The sequence below is a fragment of the Heterodontus francisci genome, chromosome 23 (assembly GCF_036365525.1).
Source record: "Heterodontus francisci isolate sHetFra1 chromosome 23, sHetFra1.hap1, whole genome shotgun sequence".
In the NCBI taxonomy this organism is placed as follows: domain Eukaryota; kingdom Metazoa; phylum Chordata; class Chondrichthyes; order Heterodontiformes; family Heterodontidae; genus Heterodontus; species Heterodontus francisci.
The window spans coordinates 31,496,202-31,515,956 of NC_090393.1; the positions used below are offsets into that span (position 1 = coordinate 31,496,202).

The 19,755-nt window shown below is 41.7% G+C and overlaps 1 protein-coding gene across 1 annotated transcript in view; it reads right to left on the reverse strand.

Annotated features, from left to right (window-relative positions):
* ift81 (intraflagellar transport 81 homolog) overlaps positions 1–19,755 on the reverse strand; it is a 118,936-nt gene that overhangs the window by 60,451 nt on the left and 38,730 nt on the right. The window contains exons 11-12 of the mRNA XM_068054986.1: positions 18,144–18,290; positions 1,141–1,290 (exon numbers count right to left, since the gene is read on the reverse strand). Of these exons, the coding sequence (XP_067911087.1) occupies positions 1,141–1,290; positions 18,144–18,290 (297 nt within the window). The remainder of the gene's footprint in view (positions 1–1,140; positions 1,291–18,143; positions 18,291–19,755) is intronic.

Consider the following 19,755-nt stretch of genomic DNA (forward strand, 5'->3'; position numbering starts at 1 on the left):
TTAGGGCCCAGGCAGCTGGATGCACAGCTGCCAATGGCGGAACAAAGAAAATCAGAGATGAGCAAGAAGCTAAAATTGGAGGAGTGCAGAGATCTTGGAGGGTTGTAGGGCTGGAGGAGGATACAGAAATATGGAGGGACAAGGACATGGAGGGGTTTGAAAACAAGGATAAGAAATTTAAAATCAATGCATTACTGGATTAGGAGTCAATGTAGTTCAGTGAGTACAGGGGTGATGAGTGAATGGGACTTGGTGCAAGATAGGATACCAGCAGCAGGATTTTGGGTGAGCTCAAGTTTATAGATTACTGCCTGTTACTGGCTGTGAGGAGTATGAACCTTACTGTCATAGGCAGTTGCATTAATATGGATTATTACTAATTTGGGCTGTTTCAGTTATCAAGTAAATTCCATTCAACATATTTTAGGATTAAATTTTTTTTTCTATATAACAGACTACAGAAATGGAGATAACTGTTACAAGGGCAGATACTTTAGCAATATGTACTACCCTAGTGCTCCCCAAGAAAACAGAACAACCTAAAGAATTTGTAACAAATCAGTTTCCAGCAACATTTCTTTAGCAAGTAATGACTAACTCTGTGTTTTAACTTCTGCGTACAAAGACCATAGTTGTAAATACAAAACTTCGCTGCTGGCATTTTATGCTGCTATTTTGACTGTTGAGTTGTATTTATTCTACTGTCTCGCAGTTGTTCAAAGACAGATCTTCCAACATTATTGGTAGTTATGTATTTCTTTTTAAATCAGTAGAAAGACAGAAATAAATTGAAGCCAATATTAATTCCTTGTAACAGGTTAAATTTTCGGGAAAGGTAGTCCTATGCTATGCAATTCAAACCTCTGTATAACCAAAATGAAATAAATATGATAAATTCATATACTCAGCAATCTGAAAAATATCCTACATGCTCAAAGATAAAATCTGTAAAATGCCAGCAGATAATAACTCGTGCTTTTCTAGGTGATCAGTACAGTGTTAACTAAAGGCATGGGAGCTTGCAGGGTCGACGGAAATGATTTCATGGAAGATTGTGTCATTTCACATTTATTATCGTTTGTGTCTCAGAATGGTCCCGAGTTGACGGCGAGTATTTTGAAAGCCAGGTTCTCATATTACCAACTGTTGCTGTATGGCCTCATGCCGCTGTTTAAGAATTTCTTCTGTCCTCTGCAGCACACCGTACTCTGCTCTTAACTCTGCCAGTTCTTGACGTTTCTTCTTATAAACTGTGCTCTTACTACGAAGCTTGCTGACATAGCGTTTGAACTGGAAATTAAAGGGAAATAAGTTAACATAGTCAGTGCTAAAAATAGATTTGGAAGCCGAATGTCCCCAAGTACAACAAATACTGAAATTAAAGATGTTATTAGTTTCAGAACTGACACCAATTTCAGTTTCAATAGAACAAAAGACAGACTGGCAATGCTAAATCCACACAGTCTCAATTTCTTAGACAACAGGGCATATTCTATAAAAAGTGTCCTGGGAAGGAAGCCAAAAATAGTCTAGCCACTGCTGTGCAAAATTATCAAATGCACGCTTCCGCCCCGCCTGCCCCCCCTCCCCCCACAATCTCATTGCTGTCTCATACATTCCATTAATTGGGGAACTGAAATGTTCAAACATCTTAATTAAATAACTCATACATAAGTTACTTTATGTACACTTATGAAGCATGATATTTTATATCCAAGTTGAGTGTCTGGATCAAGGGCAATTAAGATCAGCAAAATAAACATCAAGATATTCTACAAACCTTTGTTAGTTGTTCAAAATTTATACTATATACTTATTTACATGTAAATATCTTCAGCAATAAAGCAAAAGGTAATTTCCATATTATCAGCGAAACAGAATTAAATGTTTTTATGCAATTTCCTGTTGATTTTGTTTGCCAGTGAACCATTAATTTATGAAAGGGATATTTGGTTCTGAAAGCCTTTCCTTATAAATAAACCCTGCACCACATTTTCCATAGACACAAGATGCAAGAAGTTGAATAAAGGCCATTTATACAAGGGCCAATTATATTATATATATCCGCAACTTACAGATTCAGTTTATTTTCAAGTGTAGAATGATTGTAAAATGTAAACTTAAGACTTTTATGATCTGTGATGGTTGCAATTGTACATCATTAACTAATCTGGGATACCAAAGCATTTTTTTCCTCATCTGGAAACTGACCAAAGTACATTTACTTTTGAGTCCAAATTATGTTTTGACATTTCTTGTGCTAAGGATGCTATTTAATTCCAAATGCAATGGAAAATTTTTAACAGACAGTATCAGTTGGATGGTCTGTGAATAAATGTTTATTTGTTCAAAATTTAAATTGTGTAAGACTAATATTCTTGAAGCATTTTTACAGGGAGCATTTTTATAATTCTGACTTCCTCCCAAAGCTTTGAGCTTGTGTTCTGAGAGAAAGACAAATTCCATAAATAGCCTACGTTTCCCAAAAACCTAAACTTGTGCCCTTATGTGCGTCAGAAATGGGATAGCATCCCAGGACTAGCAATTACATTTCAATTATAGTACAACGTATAAGAGACTATGTGGGATGTCCAACACACACTCCTACCTATTCAAAAAGGCAGTAAATACCTATTATTCAATAATTACGTTGAGGCTAAAACTAATAGTTACATTTATTTATGAGTAAGCTAATTACCTAGAAGGGGCAAAACACAGCAAGTTATAAATAATTGGAAAACAATCAAGATAAAATCTCGAGTTCAAAATAGCTTCTTCAGAATATACTTTTACACACTCCAATAATCTTCAGGAAATAGTCCTTCATAGATAGACTTACTGATGAAATGGTTGGTGAGGTAACAATCCAGAATGTTGTGAAGATTTGTGTTATTCCACATACAGTTTGTTTTCCAGTGTGAAAGGCCCAAGAAATTAACGAGCAAAGTGAATCAAGGTATTATTCACACCGCACCATAATTTCCTGGGACTTTTGCACTACTATGTCAACACTCTCAGCAAAACCATGCAAAATTGACCATCATAGCTCTGATACGTCCCCCACCCCAATCAAGTCAATGATAATCGCTAATTTCCTGGATTTAATTAAATTATGACTAATTCATTAAATTAAAACCAAAATCTCAGCACTTACTTGATATTTACAACTTTTACCTAAAGCCCATCAAAACACCTCTTCATTATTATTGTGTGTTATATTTAGTGTTTATTGCAGGCACAGTGTAGGATACTGAAGTGCCTACATATGCCTTAAATCAGAATGATAATAAGGGAGAAATTAGTTTCTATTTTGGGCCTAAAACACTCAACACGCTTGCAGCATGCGCCAGAAGCCAAAGACTTGTTCAAAATTGAGCCACATCTCAATAATTCTGGAAAGCTTCGGGTGCCTGTTTGGGCGGCACAGTGGCGCGCACTGCAGCCTCACAGCTCCGGCGACCCGGGTTCGGTTCTGGGTACTGCCTGTGCGGAGTTTGCAAGTTCTTCCTGTGACCACGTGGGTTTCCGTCGGGTGCTCCGGTTTCGTCCCACAGCCAAAGACTTGCAGGTTGATAGGTAAATTGGCCGTTGTAAATTGCCCCTAGTGTAGGTAGGTGGTAGGAGAATTAAGGGAAGGTGGGGATGTGGTAGGGAATTTGGGATTAATGTAGGATTAGTATAAATGGGTGGTTGATGGTCGGCACAGACTCAGTAGGCCAAAGGGCCTGTTTCACTGCTGTAGCTCTCTTTGACTCTGCAGCTGCTTGCTCATTTTCTCTGAACCAATTTAGGCTGGCTGTGTCAACTGCATTGATCCCCAGGTAGGACCTGGTAAAAAGGAGGGGGGGGGGGGTGGGGGGAAAAAGAGGGGGTCGAATGGGAGTGGAGGCAAGCACAGGCCAGGAGCGGCATCAGTAGTGCTGTGAGGCCAGAAGCCCCTTTAAGGACAGCTGGTTAGCCAACAGAAAGAATTGGAAAAACTGAAAAAATAATGGTGTTGGTGAATATATTTAAATTCATGGTTAATTAATTCATTAAAGTAAAATAAAATCTCTGAATTTTCTTGATATTTTTAATTCTTACCTATACTTTTAATTCTTAACAATATCCCCACTGAAGCTAATGCCAGAATTGGGCAGCAACAAATTCTATTTTCTCATTTGCCTTACTCAGATAATTTAAAACTTAAGGTAAAGCCACCTTAGATCTGAAGCAAACTGGCAACCCTCTTGTGGTAGTAGCACATGGAATATACTTTTAGGCATAATGCCCGTGATTGTTTTCAAGCTCTTTTGTTGCCTTTTAAAACCTCTGGACTGGTTTAAACTTGCTCAAAGAGTACCCATCCCAGGATTGGTCAGTCCAAAAGCTTCACTGAACACTTTGATGCTTTAATCTGTCTCTGACTAAACCAGATTATTCACAATCTCAACATCCTTTTTGACCCTGAGTTGACCTTCAGATCCCATATCCTCTCCATTAAAAAGACTGTCTGCTTTCACCTCCATAACACCGCCACAGTCTATTTGCTGCTGAAACCCTAACCCATGCCTTTATCACGTCTGACTCAGCTATTCCAATATTCTATTGGCTACCATCCCATTCTTCAACCCGGTTAAACTTCACTTCATTGAAAGTGATGCTGTCCATGTCCTTTCAGATGCCAAGTTACCTCACTGTGTTTAAACTCCGCCCAATCGCTTCAACCTCCTGCAGCCCTACAATTGCCCAGAACACACTGCATCCATTTCTGAGCTTTTATGTATTCCCCATTTTTTCACCCCATTATGGTGGCTGCGCCTTCAGCCACTTATCCCTCACACTCCAACTGCCTGCCTAAGCCCCTCCATCTACTTCTCCTTCTTTATCTAATGTTAATAGATATTGTGAGCTCCAAGTGGCACATGGAGCTAATGTGGATCACGGCTTAATTTTTTTTTTCTGGAATGCTTTTCTCCTAAATTGTTTCTCCCAATGAATTAGGCCAGGAGACAAGTTTCCCAGACAAATAAGAGCACAACATCTCTGCGCTTGGGAGAATTCGTCGTGTATTTTTTCTTTTTTTTTAGACTTTTTAAAATCCTTTTCTGTAAATTTCTCCCCATTCAAAGGTTTTGACTTATCATTGGAAAATAGTTCTATAAGCACTGGTTGTAACTGATGCCTCTCCCATGTGGCCATTGTTCATGTGTTCACGTTGATAGCCAATGGTGGCAGACTATCTGACTACAAAGCGTTTAATGGCCTATTCTCAAAATTAAGAGTGAGTGCCCTAGCCAATTTCCAGCTCTTAAACATCGGTGCATAGAAGTCAATGGTAGCACCTTGTTGCTCTGCCTTGTCTGAAATCTGCTAATTCAGTTTTGATTGAGGATCAAATATAAGACCTTCCTGATTTGTCTCGCTCACCTACTCTCTGTTTATACCCTTTGATATACTTATTTCAGATTTCAAACACCAGTAGTAGTGGGGTTATTGATAAATAGGAAGGATCCACATCTTCAATACATATCTGAAAAGGAGTATCCTTGGGCAGCTAGCAAGAAGCCAAATAAAGCCAATTTTTAAAAAATGGGGAAGATACATAACATACCAAGTGAAGATTTGTGGATCACTGTTACGGTCAAGTGAGGAGGAGTTGAAGGGCTTCCCTCTTTTCCCTCTCCTTGTTAGACCACAATAGGTTTAATTCTTTCTTAAAGTGGATGTACTGGTCCATTCGGTACATGTTTGATGACTTACTTGCTTTGATCATAACAAGAACCAATTGGACAGGTTTTCGAGTTAAGAAAGAGGTTAACTTTATTGTACCTCAACCGAACTAATAAAATAATAGCGCGCCAACTTTCACTCTCACACACACGTTAGAAGTTTACACACAAACAAATTGTTTACAGAGTGAACAAAGGTAGATTGCTGGGGTTACAGTCCATAAAAAAGGGTATACAGTCTATGGAGTTTGGTGATTAGTTTAGCTGAATTTGGTGGTCCTGAGGCTTTTAGTTTGAAGAGGTAGATGACTGGTTCAGTAAGTCTCTTGGAGATAGCGATGCGAATGATTTCCTCCAACGGAGTTTCGGACAGTAGCTGGAGTATGCAAAGGTGATCAAGCCAACAAGCAGGATTTGAAAGCTTTCAAGCTGGAATGGAGAGAGAGAGAGAGAGAGAGAGAGAGAGGGGAGGGGGGCCACTTAGAGTCTGCACATGTCAGAGTCCAATTGTTTCTCTTCTGCTACAGAGAAAAACACCAGCTTAAAACCACAGATGGGGAGGGGCTTGTCACATGACAGTCACTCTGATTCAAACATAGCAGTTAGCAGTATTTCTCTGCTTCCTTTAAACTTCCTGAGTCTTGGTTCTTGTTGGGAAATGCACAGACATTTCATCTCCCTCCTCACAGTTCTTTGCAATGTAGTATACAGTGTAGCAAACTAGGTGATCATATTAAGCTGCCAGTAAAATCATCCTTTAGCTAGTCTTTATAAAAAAAGCCTTTTAAAAAAATATATAAATTCAGATCTCCAGTCAGTGGATTAAAGAAAATTATCATCCAACAAAACACCGCTCCTGGTGGCACTGATTGGCCCGGAGCTCAATGAGGCGGGACTTCCTCCCTCAATCAGGTAGAAGTCCCGCCTCGGAACAATTAAAGCCTGGGGACCCGTAAAAGCCGGCTCCCGTCCACCCACTGTAAAATTCCAGCCACTGTCTGATTACACTCCTGTGAAACACCTTGGGATGTTTTATATTACAGGCACTACACAAATGCAAGTTTTTGCTAAAATTAATTACTTTTAATTTGGAGTTTTGAATATGCTTCATAATATGGTGGTTCTGTACTCATACTAAGGAGCTCATCAATATCTTGTTCGATTAAGTGTAACATGCTCAAGTTTCACTATGGTATAATTTAGTTACCTTTCTAGCTGGGAAGCCTAGCTTGGATGGCTACCATCCAAAAAGCATGGTAATTCTACCCTTCTAAGAAGCAAGCAAATTACAGACATCACAGACAAATCAAATCACAACACGGTAAGAAACAAGTTCAGAATCTATTTCTTCTCTCCAATGGTGGGGCATAGGAAGCCAGTCACAAGAGATATGTGAGCAGAACATGGTACTGGATAGGATATGGGCAGCAAAGTTTTGGATGAGCTAAAGTTTACTAAGAGCATAGAATGGAGGCCAGTCAGGAGAATATAGTCAAGACTGGAGATGACAAAGGCGTGAATGAGGTTTTTATCAACACATGAGCTGATGTAGAAGGGCAAAGACAGGCAAAGTTACAGAAATAGATAGACTTTGTGAAGGAGAGGATATGGTGTTGGAGGTTCAGTCCAGTGTCAAATAGGGTGGCAGGTTTGTGAAACGTCTGCTTCAGCCTGAGACAGTAGCTGGGGATGGAACTGGTGGCAAGGATACGGAGTTTGTGGCAGGGGTTGAAAATGATAGCTTTTGTCTTCCCCATACATACCTGGCGGAATTAAAACAAGATATTGAACAAACAGCCTGGCGACATACAGTCAGTGAAGGACTCGAGAGAAAAGTGGTGGCGAGGTAGAGTTGGGTGTTGTCAGCTACCATGTGGAAGCTGACTCAGTGTCTACAGATGATGGTGACAGGGTAGCAAGCAGATGAAGAAGGGTCATGGGTAAATCCTTGGAGGATTTCAGAGACAACAATGTCAAGGAGAAAAGAAAGCCATCGCTACAGATGCTCTGGCTATCAATGGATAGGTAAGTATGTCACCAAGTGAGGGAATTCCTACCAACTTGGATAAGGGAGAAAAGGCATTGGTGGAGGATGGTAGGGTTGGACATGTCAAAGGCTGCAGAGCTTTTCAGGAGGGTTAATAAAACACAGTCATATTCACAGAGGATGACATTTGTGACTTTGGTTAGGGCCATTCAGTAATGGGGCAGTGTCAGAAACCTAATTAGAGAGATGCAATAATGCAGTTGCGGGAAAGATAGGCAAGGCTTTGGGAGATAACACCTTGAAGGAAGGCTGAAATGGGGTAATGATGATCTACGCTGCAAACCCCGCCATAGTCCTATTGAGTCCAGGACCCCTTCAGCTCTCCAGGTTGAGTCACTCCATCAGTGCCCCCAAATCTCTCGCATATATTCCCAGTGCTTCCAGATCACAGAACCACCCCAATATTCTCATACAGTGAGATCTCCCTTCCCAATGCAACATATTCCAGGATCCCTCTCTGAATGATCCCAGATTCTGAAATCCCACCCCATTCCCCCCAGAATAGTGCAGGATCCTTAGACCCCTTCCAAATACTGGCAGATTCTAGGCCCCCTTCCCCTCAACTCAGGGATACCCCAAAATGCAAGACGTCAGTGTTCCTAGTATGACTATACTTGGCATAATATCCCATTATTAGAATACCTTCAACACACTTTCAAACACATGCTAGTTTACTATATCAAAATTCTTACATAAATCATGTGTTATTTTATGTAAGCGTTTCCCACTGGAATTTCAATGTTAAAATGTGTTCTCTAACCTGCTTATAATTAACTACAATGTTTCCCTGTAACCTAACGGGAATTCCAAAATTAAATAACACTAACTTGGAAGCATTCCAGCATGTAACAAATTATAAATGCTTTCTGAAAATATCTTCATCCACAATCTTTTTCCTTGTAACTGCAATTTCTAATACCCAAAGTACAATTTTAAATAAAAATAATGAGATTTGAAAAGAAAATAGACTTTTCGCAACTAGATGATTACATTTATTCACTGGTGTGTTTTGTGCTATTAAATATCTTCATTAAGGCTTTTAATTGAAGAATTTAGCTTTTTCACAAGCTGTTTGGGCATATTGTGACCCAAACATGTGAAATTGCTAGAAGTATGCACATTGTACATCTGAACATATGCAGTGTATCCAAATTCCCAGGATACATTCCTCATCTTAACTGGACATTAATTTTGAAAGTAAAACAAGTTGAATTTTGAATTAGACACAGAACCTATCAGCCTATATTTGTAGATATCCTCAAAATGTAAATACACCAGTCACTGACATCCTTGGAGGGAGAGATAGGAGAAAAAAAAGACACCAGGGAGAGTGTCTTTCCTCATCCTGACCAGGATGAGGGGTAGTAGGAAGGAAAGGCACGTGCACTGGGTGAACAAAGCAGAAGTGAAAGGGGGTGGGGGCGGGGTGAGGATAAGAAGTGAGCTATAGATGGTTGCAAGGCATAACTTCCCCATTATCTTAACTGGAAATTTCAGCCTGCAGTCCTCTGTCACTTTTCTCTACCATGCCACCCAGCTACCAACTGAAAGAAAATGAGAAAAAGCCATAGAAAGAAGAGTATAAAGAGATAAGCATAAAAATATTGTGGAGAGAGAAGCAGAAGACAGGGAATCAACAAAAACATGACAGTTAAGAAACAGATCATATTCTCTGACTTACCATGTGCAATGCCATTGAAGTGTGTGTGTGAGTGAGAGAGAGAGCAAGCAATTTTTTTTCTGCCACCTGCCTTAAGTCTACGAGATGATTGGTTGGGGGAGGGGGGGTTGGGGGAGGGGGGGTTGGCGGTTCAGTCTGCTGTGCTGTCAAAGTTACAATGCTGAGTGTAATGCTAACTTTTGGATATGGGAGCTCCCATGCATCGGCCTTAGTTAAGCCCCTCACTACATAAATGCGATCGAACAAGACCTACCTCCTCAGGTGTCAAAAGAGAGTAATCTTCTCACAAGAGCATGAAACACTTGAGATTTTACATAACTATATTATTTATTTATTAACACTCCGAATTAGAGCATGGCTACCTGACCCCAACCCAATGGGATCCGACATGCGTCAGGTTCCGGTCGGGTTGCTCTTCTGGGTCTAGCGTTCAGGCTCGGGCCGGCTCGGACACAGTGACAGCCAAGACGTCAAGGCAGGAAAAACTCAGCACTAGTCTGCAGTGAGCAATTCCATCAAAGGTAGAGCACAACCTTTTTAATATAATCAACTTTATTCCGGTGGTCGGGTTGCAGGAAAAAATGAAAAGACCCGGGCCGGGTCGAATGTGGTTCTGTCGGGCTTGGGTTGGGTTTCATTTGCAGACCCAAACACACCTTTACTCCAAATTACAATTGCTTAAATGGGATCCAGGCTGCTAACCTCATGTTGAAAAAAAATGCTGCATTAAGCCTTGGGAGTTAGCCCCCAATAAGTTGAATCTAATGCGACATAATTGCTTTAGGTTAAAAATAAATAAAGCTGAGGCAACACAGGCAATTTCCAAATTGCTAAAAGATTATACTTTGCTTCATCTATGGTGGTTCAGGCAATAAATTTAACCTTTCAAAGTTTTACATGAATGCTTTGCATATTATTTTATGAATGCGCATAGATATATAAAGTTAGAATGTCTGCAGTTTACATGTCTGTAAAGGGGATGGTCCTCAAATAGCTTTTGGAATCGCTCTATGACTTTACTTGCTACAACTGACTCCAAACTTGGATAACAGTTCGTCGATGCTCCACCCTACCTACGTCACCGTTAGCCCACCACGGGACCTCTGACCTTGAATCTGGACTCCTTCCTATCATCTCCTATCTATTTCCCATTTCCAGTCTACTATTAGAAATTCTGATACATAGAAAACCTATGTAACCAAGTCTCTGTAACTTTAGCTTTTCCCAAGTCCATTTGTATGCACATTTTGGCTGCTTCTCTGACCCTAAGCCCATCACTATTTCCACTTTTTCTTTTTTTTAAAAAAAAACTTCTTTTCATTTTATCCCTCTTTTCTATTGTCATGCTTTCTTTCACTTGACTGCTCTCAAGTGCTCTTCCCTCCCAATTCCCTCTATCAAACTTTCAGTACTCCTCGACCTTCCTACTCTCTTTCCGCCGTCACAGACTTAACACCCACTTTGATAAGCCTATAGCTTTCCTTTGTGCCTCTCTCGGCATCCTATGAAGGGCTCATCGAGGCACTCGGTGCTGGCTCATTACGAGTCACTGCTGACCCTGTGGACTCTGCTCTCACCACCCCTCTACACATCACCCTGAATATCCGTTCACTTGTGAACAAGGCACTTGACATCTATGAACATATTGTGGATGATTGCATCGACAACATGGTCTTAACAGAAACCTGGCTGAGGGGTGATGACACCTTTCCCTTGAATGAAGCCTCCCCGCCTTGCTATACAAGACCATTGTGGTGGCAGTGTGACACTCGTCACCAAAACACACCTTGGCCTGACCCTGTACTCCTCTGGCACTTTCTCCTTTGAGCATCACATCTTATTCCACCCCTCTCACCTCTCATTGAAAATCATGATTCTCTATCGCCCTCGCAAGTATGATAAAAATGTTCTCAAGTTATCTTCACTGCTTTCCTTCCACAGCCTCTACGTTGAATCATTTCTTATTCTCTGTGATTTCAACTTCCACTGCAACTCAACATGCTCTCGCTCCTCTGAGTTCATTGCCCTCTTATCCTTCCTAAATCTCTCCCTCCATGCAAACTCCCCAACCCATAATTACAGCCACTCCTTTCAACTTGCCATCTCCAATAGTCTTGCTAGTCCCATCATATAAATCACAGATAAGGCCATCTCTGATCACTTCCTTGTATCACTCTCCACCCCCACCCCAATCCTACTTCCTGTTGTATCCACCCATGGAAAAAACTATCCACCAATTCACTTACAAATGCACTTTCAAAATACCAACCTTCTAGCCTCTGGCCCTCTGTTCACTACAACATTTCTGCAGCTACTGATTTGCTCAACCACACTCTCACCTTTGATGCCCCTGATGCCAATAAGACCATTATTCTCTCTCACCCTGGCCTGTCCATTTGGTATGGCCCTCATCTCCGCCCCCTTAAGTCTAAGGACACAGACGTGAAAGGATATAGCAGGCAACTGATTAAGCCATCCATTGCCAGATCTGGCTGCACCACATAAATGCAACGACATTCCCCAGCTTCTTTTCTCTACTGCAAACCATTTCCTTAAATCCCTTTTCCCTGTCTCCTCCACCCTCATTTCCAACAATATGTGCGAGGAGCTCATGGACTTCTTTGTCACCAAGATCGAGACCATCTGATCAGCTGCGCCCTCACTTCCACCAGCCCATAGGGCCAAACTTCCTCTAAAAGTCCCCGCTGCCATAGCTGTGAACTCCCATTTTTCACTAGTTTCTCTCCCATCCCTGCTCATGTCCTCTCTGAGCTCATCTTGTCCATGAGACCCACCTCCTGCTTCCTCAGCCCTGTTCCCACTAAACTACTGACTACCCAGTTTCCCCTCCGGTCCCCATGTTGGCTGATATTTTAATGGTTCTCTCTCTTCAGGTGTTGCCCCTCTCTCCTTTAAATCTGCTGTAAATGTCCCTCTCCTCAAAAAAACCCTTGACCTCACTGTCCTTCAAACTACTGCCCCATCTCCAATCCCACTTTCCTCTCCAAAGTCCTTGAACGTGTTGTCACCTCCCAAATCCGTGTCTATCTTCCAGGAACTCCATGTTTGAAACCCTTCAATCAGGTTTCCGCCCTACCATAGTACTGTACTGAAACAGCTCTTACCAAAGTCACAAATGACATCCTATATGACTGTGACAAAAGTAAACTTTCCCTCCTCATCCTTCTCAACCTGTCTGCAGCCTTTGACATGAATGACCACACCATCCTCCTCCAACACCTCCCCACCGTCGTCTAGCTCGGTGGGACTGCTCTCACCTGGTTCCATTCTTATCTAGCTAATTGTTGCAATGTATTCTCTTCCCATTTCTGCACTGTTACCTCTGGTGTCCCCAAAGGACCTATCCTTGGCCCCCTCCTTTTTCTCATCTACATGATGCCCCTCGGCAACATCATTCGAAAGTACAGAGTTAGCTTGCACATGAATGCTGACGATACCCAGCTCTACCTCACCACCACCTCTCTCGACTCCTGACCACTCCAAATTATCAGAATGCTTACCGACATCCACTACTGGATGATCAGAAATTTCCTTCAATTAAATATTGGGAAGACTGAAGCCATTGTTTTTAGTTCTCACTCCAAACTCTGATCCCTAGGTACTGACTCCATCCTTCTCTCTGTCAACAGTCCGAGACTAAACCAACCTGTTCACTGTCTTCGGATCAAATATGACCCCGAGATGAGCTTTTGACCACATATTTGCGCCATCACCAAGACCACCTACTTCCATTTCTGTAACATTATACCTGACTTCGCCTCTGTCTCAGTTCAGTTGCTGCTGAAACCCTCGTTCATGCCTTTGTTACCGCGAGACTTGACTATTCCAAAGCATCCCTGACTGGTCTCCCACATTCTACTCTCCATAAACTTGAGGTCATCTGAAACTTTGCTGCCCGTGTTTTGATCTCACACCAAGCCCCATTTACCCATCACTCCTTGTACTCGCTGACTTACACTGGATCTTGGTCAAGCAATGTCTTGATTTTAAAATTCCCGTCCTGTTTTCAGATCCTCCCATGGCCTCGTAGCTCCCTATCTCTGTAACCTCCTGCAGCCCCACAAACACCTGAGATATCTGAGCTCATCTAATTCTGGACTCTTGTGCACCCCCAATTTTAGTCGCTCCGTTGGTGGCCATGCCTTCAGCTGCCTAGGCCCTAAGCTCTGGAACTCCCTCCATACACCTGTCTGCCTCTCTACCTCGTTTTCCTCCTTTAAGACACTTTTTAAAACCTACCTCTTTGACCAAGCTTTTGATCGTCTAACCCAATATCTCTTTATGTGGCTTGGTGTCATATTTTGTTTTATAATGCTCCTGTGAAACTCCTTGGGATGTTTTATGATATTAAAGGCGCTAAACAAATATAAGTTGCTGTTATCATCATCGTCTGAAACACATTTAAAATGTCATTGTTAAGCATAAAAGGAAAAGGAAAATAGTAACCAATTGCAATACTAGTACCAGCAGCATAACTTAAAAAAACTATTCAAAAAGTTACTTGGAAAATTCTGATTTTGTAGATCTATGAACAAATAAAATCACTGAATTTTGAATGTTGATCTATGGGTCTTATTCATTGTGAAAAGAATGTAACATGTGTGATGTATTTGTCATAGCTCAACACCACCTGTTTTTTGGCAAGCCACAAATGATAATCATAGTTTGGTAACCAGAGCTGGGACACTACATACTTAGTAGGTTACCGGCATCCCCCATGCACCACCCCCCCACTACCTCTGACTGACTCAGACTACACAATAAGTGTGCAACTTTACTTCACCCCATTTGGAAAGAAAATAGCATTTATACCATAAGCTAGAATTTCCACTTGCTGTTAGAACTGCCACCTACAGAAATTCTCTTTGAAAATCGGTAGTAATTATACCCGTGTTATACTTACTGTGCAATAGCCACAAACGTTCAGTTCACTCAGCATAATGGAGACTTAAAGAAGTCTATAAAGGCTATAAATATACTATCCATGCAATTCTCCATGGCTAACAACATTATTGGCTTGTGGTGTTTTTAGACCAAGATGAAACTGGTTTAAAACAATGTCAGAGTAATACAACATTGCTCACACAAGCACATGCCACTCAGGAGTAGCAGTTGCTTACAGTATACCAGTTGACAGGAGGCAATGAATTCAAATTCAGAAGGAGGAAACAGTATTTGCCATACTATGTGCAAGATAAAAGGATACAGCTTATATGGATTTTAAGATATTCATTAATGTATTTAACAGAAGGCTCACTATAAAGATTCGGGTGTGTTGTATGAAGCCTAAATGGAAAGTTGATTCACAGAGAAAACTTAGCAGTAATGGATCTTGTTCAGATTGGAGAATGAACATACGAATTAGGAGTAGGAGTAGGCCACTCCGCCCCTCGAGCCTGCTCTGCCATTCAATAAGATCATGGCTGATCCAATTATAACCTCGACTCCACATTCCCGCCTACCCCTAATAACCTTTCACCCCTTTGCTCATCAAGAATCTATCTGCCTCTGCCTTAAAAATATTCAAAGACTCTGCTTCCACTGCCTTTTGAGGATGCGAGTTCCAAAGATCCACGACCCTCAGAAAAAATTTCTCCTCATCTCTGTCTTAAATGGGCGACCCCTTATTTTTAAATAGTGACCCCTACTTCTAGATTCTCCCACAAGAGGAAACATCCTTTCCACATCCACCCTGTCAAGACCCATCAGGATCTTATATGCTTCAATCAAGTCACCTCTTACTCTTCTAAACTCCAGCGGATATTAGCCTGGCCTGTCCAAACTTTCCACATAAGGCAACCTGCCCATTGCAGGTATCAAGTCTAGTAAACCTTCTCTGAATTGCTTCCAACACAATTACATCCTTCCTTAAATAAGGAGACCAATACTGTACACAGTACTCCAGCTGTGGTCTCACCAATGCCCTGTATAAATGAAGCATAACCTCCCTACTTTTGTATTCAATTCCCCTCTAAATAAAATGTTATTGTTTATTGCGAGATACAGCACTGAAACAGGCCCTTCGGCCCACCGAGTCTGTGCCAACCAACAATCACCCATTTATACTAACCCTACAGTAATCCCATATTCCCTACCACCGACCTACACTAGGAACAATTTATAATGGCCAATTTACCTATCAACTTGCAAGTCTTTGGCTGTGGGAGGAAACCGGAGCACCCGGCGAAAACCCACGCGGTCACAGGGAGAACTTGCAAACTCCACACAGGCAGTACCCAGAATCGAACCTGGGTCCCTGGAGCTGTGAGGCTTTCCCAATTACTTGCTGAACCAGCATACTAACCTTTTGCAATTCATGCTCTTTTTTTCTTTGACCTCCTAGTCTCGAGAGACAATGGGTAAGCACCTGGAGGTAGTCAGTGGTTTGTGAAGCAGCGCCTGGAGTGGCTATAAATGCCAATTCTAGAGTGGCAGACTCTTCCACAGGTGCTGCAGATAAAATTGGTTGACAGGGCTGTTACACAGTTGGCTCTCTCCTTGCGTTTCTGACTTTTTTCCTGCCAACTGCTAAGTCTCTTCGACTCGCCCCGCCTTTATGGTTGCCCGCCAGCTCTGGCGATCGCTGGTAACTGACTCCCACGACTTGTGATCAATGTCACAGGACTTCATGTCGTGTTTGCAGACATCTTTAAAGCGGAGACAAGGACAGCCGGTGGGTCTAGGACATCCATATCCCTCTGCATCTCAGAGGGATATCTCTCACCATTTAGATAATATGCTTTTTTATTCTTCCTGCCAAAATGGACAATTTCACATTTTCCCACATTTTACTCCATTTGCCAGATCTTTGCCCATTCGCATAACCTATATATATATCCCTTTGCAACCTCCTTATGTCCTCTTCACAACTTACTTTCCTACCAATCTTTGTGTCATCAGCAAATTTAGCAAGAGGACAGGATTTAAAAAGCGCCCCAAAAGCTCAGAGATTCAGAGAGAAGCTGTGGGAAAGGAGAGGATTTAAAAAGCGTGCCAAAAGCTTGGAGATTCGGAGAGAAACAGCAGGAGGAGAGGATTTAAAAAGTGTGCTAAAAGCTCAGAGAATGGTCGATTGCAAAGTCCTAATTAACAATTTGAAGTTATCGATGTTATCAAAGAGCTTGGAGTGCCGAGTGGGCGAGAAGTGGAGACTCTGAATCAATGCAGGTCGGGTTTATAAAACTGCATTTTTGGTCATTAAATCCAACAACCAAGGCATCTGATCAAAGCCACGCAACCCTGCGACATCCAGTCATTGGGCGGCACAGTGGCGCAGTGGTTAGCACTGCAGCCTCACAGCTCCAGTGACCCGGGTTCAGTTCTGGGTACTGCCTGTGCAGAGTTTGCAAGTTCTCCCTGTGACTGCGTGGGTTTCCGCCGGGTGCTCTGGTTTCCTCCCACAGCCAAAGACTTGCAAGTTGATAGGTAAATTGGCCATTATAAATTGCCCCTAGTGTAGGTAGGTGGTAGTAAAATGGTGGGGATGTAGTAGGGAATATGGGATTAATGTAGGATTAGTATACTGGGTGGTTGTTGGTTGGCACAGACTCGGTGGCCCGAAGGGCCTGTTTCAGTGCTGTATTTCTAAAAAAAAATGAATGGTGGATAATTAAGCAACGAACAGGAGGATGAAGAGGCTTCATGAATATCCCTACCCTCAATGATGACAGACCTCAGTACATGTGCAAAAGACAAAGGCCGAAGCATCGGGAACCATCTTCAGCCAGAAGTGCTAAATGGATGAACATATGAATTAGGAGCAGGAGTAGGACATTTGGCCCCCCGAGCCTGCTCTGCCATTTGATAAGATCATGGCTGATTTGATTGTGGCCTCAACTCTACTTTACTGTTTACCTGCTATAATCTTTGACTCCCCTGTCTATCAAGAATCTAACTCAGCCTTAAAAATATTCAATGACCCAGCCTCCACTGCTCTGTGGGGAAGAGAATTCCACAGACAAACAACCCTCTGAGAGAAAAAAGTTTTCCTCATCTCTGTCTATAACGGGAGACCTCTAATTTTTAAACTGTGATCCTAGTTCCAGTCTCTCCCATAAGGGGAAACATCCTCTCAGCATCCACCCTGTCAAGTCCCCTCAGGATCTTATATGTTTCAATAAGATCACCTCTCATTCTTCTAAACTCTAATGGATACAGGCCCAACCTGTCCAACCTTTCCTCAAAAAATAACCCCTTCATCCCAGGAATCAGTCGAGTGATCCTTCTCTGAACTGCTTCTAATGTAATTATATCCTTTCTTAAGTAAGGAGACCAAAACTGTATGCAGTACTCCAGATATGGTCTGTTATGACCGAGATGGGAGCAGTGCACTGTCTTTCCTCGTCCCAATTCTCCGCAGGTCACAACATATATTTTTAAAATGTTTACCCAGTTACCGATTCGGTCAATCATATACTCTACTCTTTATCCCAGAATAAAATACACCAACCAGGTTTCTTTAATAAACAACAAAATTATCAGTTTATTACCAAACAAGACTTACCCAGTAAAGAAGCAAAGCATTAACACTCAGATTCCCTCCCACATCACACACCATCCTGACTTGGACATACATCATCATTCTTTCACTGCAACTGGGTAAAATCCTGGAACTCCCAACTTAACATTGTGGGAGGACCTTCACCACATTGAGAGCAATGGTTACTTTTTTCAATTATCTTACCTCATCACCTTTTAGAACTTCTGTGCCATCAAAATCACGAGCCTGACTTGCTTTTTGTGCCAGTTCTTTCTCCATGCTCAACAGCTCCTCTCTTCCTTCCTGTAACTCTTCAGCCTTAGCTTCTTTTTTTCGGGAAATAATAGATGCCTGGGTGAAAATTAAAATGTTACTTTGAACGTTGTTGGTTACTGGTAACAAATATATATTTTTGCCATTTGCTTTAGTCAGGAGAACAACTTTTATAAACGTTCTGTTCTTAATTTAACTATTTCTTCATGGACATAATTTTAAGCTTATTAGTAACTCTCCTATGAGATTGCATCTGGCTACTCTGGAACCTGGAGCATGGATATGATGTTTAGCTGATAATCTGACCTGCCCTTTAAAGACCATTGCTCAAGAACTTTCTGAATGAAAGTGGTCTCAATAGGAAAATCCAGGTAACTGTAAACATGAAGTCATCACAAGCCAGTTGCAAACACTTGCATATTTAACACTTACAGCAACAGCTGGCTTCTTCTTTCTTTTAAGATGGTTTAGATCTGAAACATAGTGTGACACTTTGAACTGTGATAATTGGGGTGTGGCAGATAAATACAAAAAACTCTATGAAGGTTGCTTTCCTTACAGCAGTGAAGGTTAAGAGGAGATTTGATAGAGGTCTTCAAAATCATGAATGTCTTTGATAGAGCAAATGAAGAGAAACTGTTTCCATTGGCAGAAGGGTCAGTAAACAGAGAACACATAGTGATTGCCAAAAGAACCAGAGGTGATATGAGAAAACATTTTTTTTTTACATAGCGAGTTGTTATTTACTCTATTAAAATCATTCATGATTTTGAACACCTCTCCTCTAAGCCTTCTCTGTTTTGAGAAGGGGAGATGGTGGCTTAGTGGCAATGTCACTGGACTAGTAATTCAGAAGCCCTGGCTAATGCCCTGCGGACATGAGTTCAAATCCCACCATGGCAGCTGGTGGAATTTAAATTCAATCATAGGAACATAGGAGGAGGATTGGCCATTCACCCCATCGAGCCTGTTCCGCCATTCAATACAATCATGGCTGATCATCTACTGCCTTTTCCCCACAGTATTCTCATATCCCTTTTTGTCATTGGTATTTCGAAATCTGTCAGTCTCTGCTTTAAACATACTCAATGACTGAGCTTCCACAGCCCTCTGGGGTAGAGAATTCCAAAGGTTCACAACTCTGTGAGTAAAGAAATTTCTCCTCATCTCTGTCCTAAGTGGCTTCCCCCTTATTTTGAAATTGTGGCCCCTGGTTCTGGACTCCCTAACTGGGGGAAACATCCTACCTGCATAAACCCTGTCTCTCCCTTTAAGTATTTTGTACATTTCAATGAGATCACCCCTCACAGAAACATAGAAAATAGGAGCAGGAGTAGGCCATTTGGCCCTTCAAGCCTGCTCTGCCATTCATTTTGATCATGGTTGATCATCCAACTCAGTGACCTGTTCCCGCTTTCGCCCCATACCCTTTGAACCCTTTAGACCCAAGAGCTATATCTAACACCTTCTTGAAAACATACAATGTTTTGACCCGAACTGCTTTCTGTGGTAGCAAATTCCACAGGCTCACCACTCTCTATCC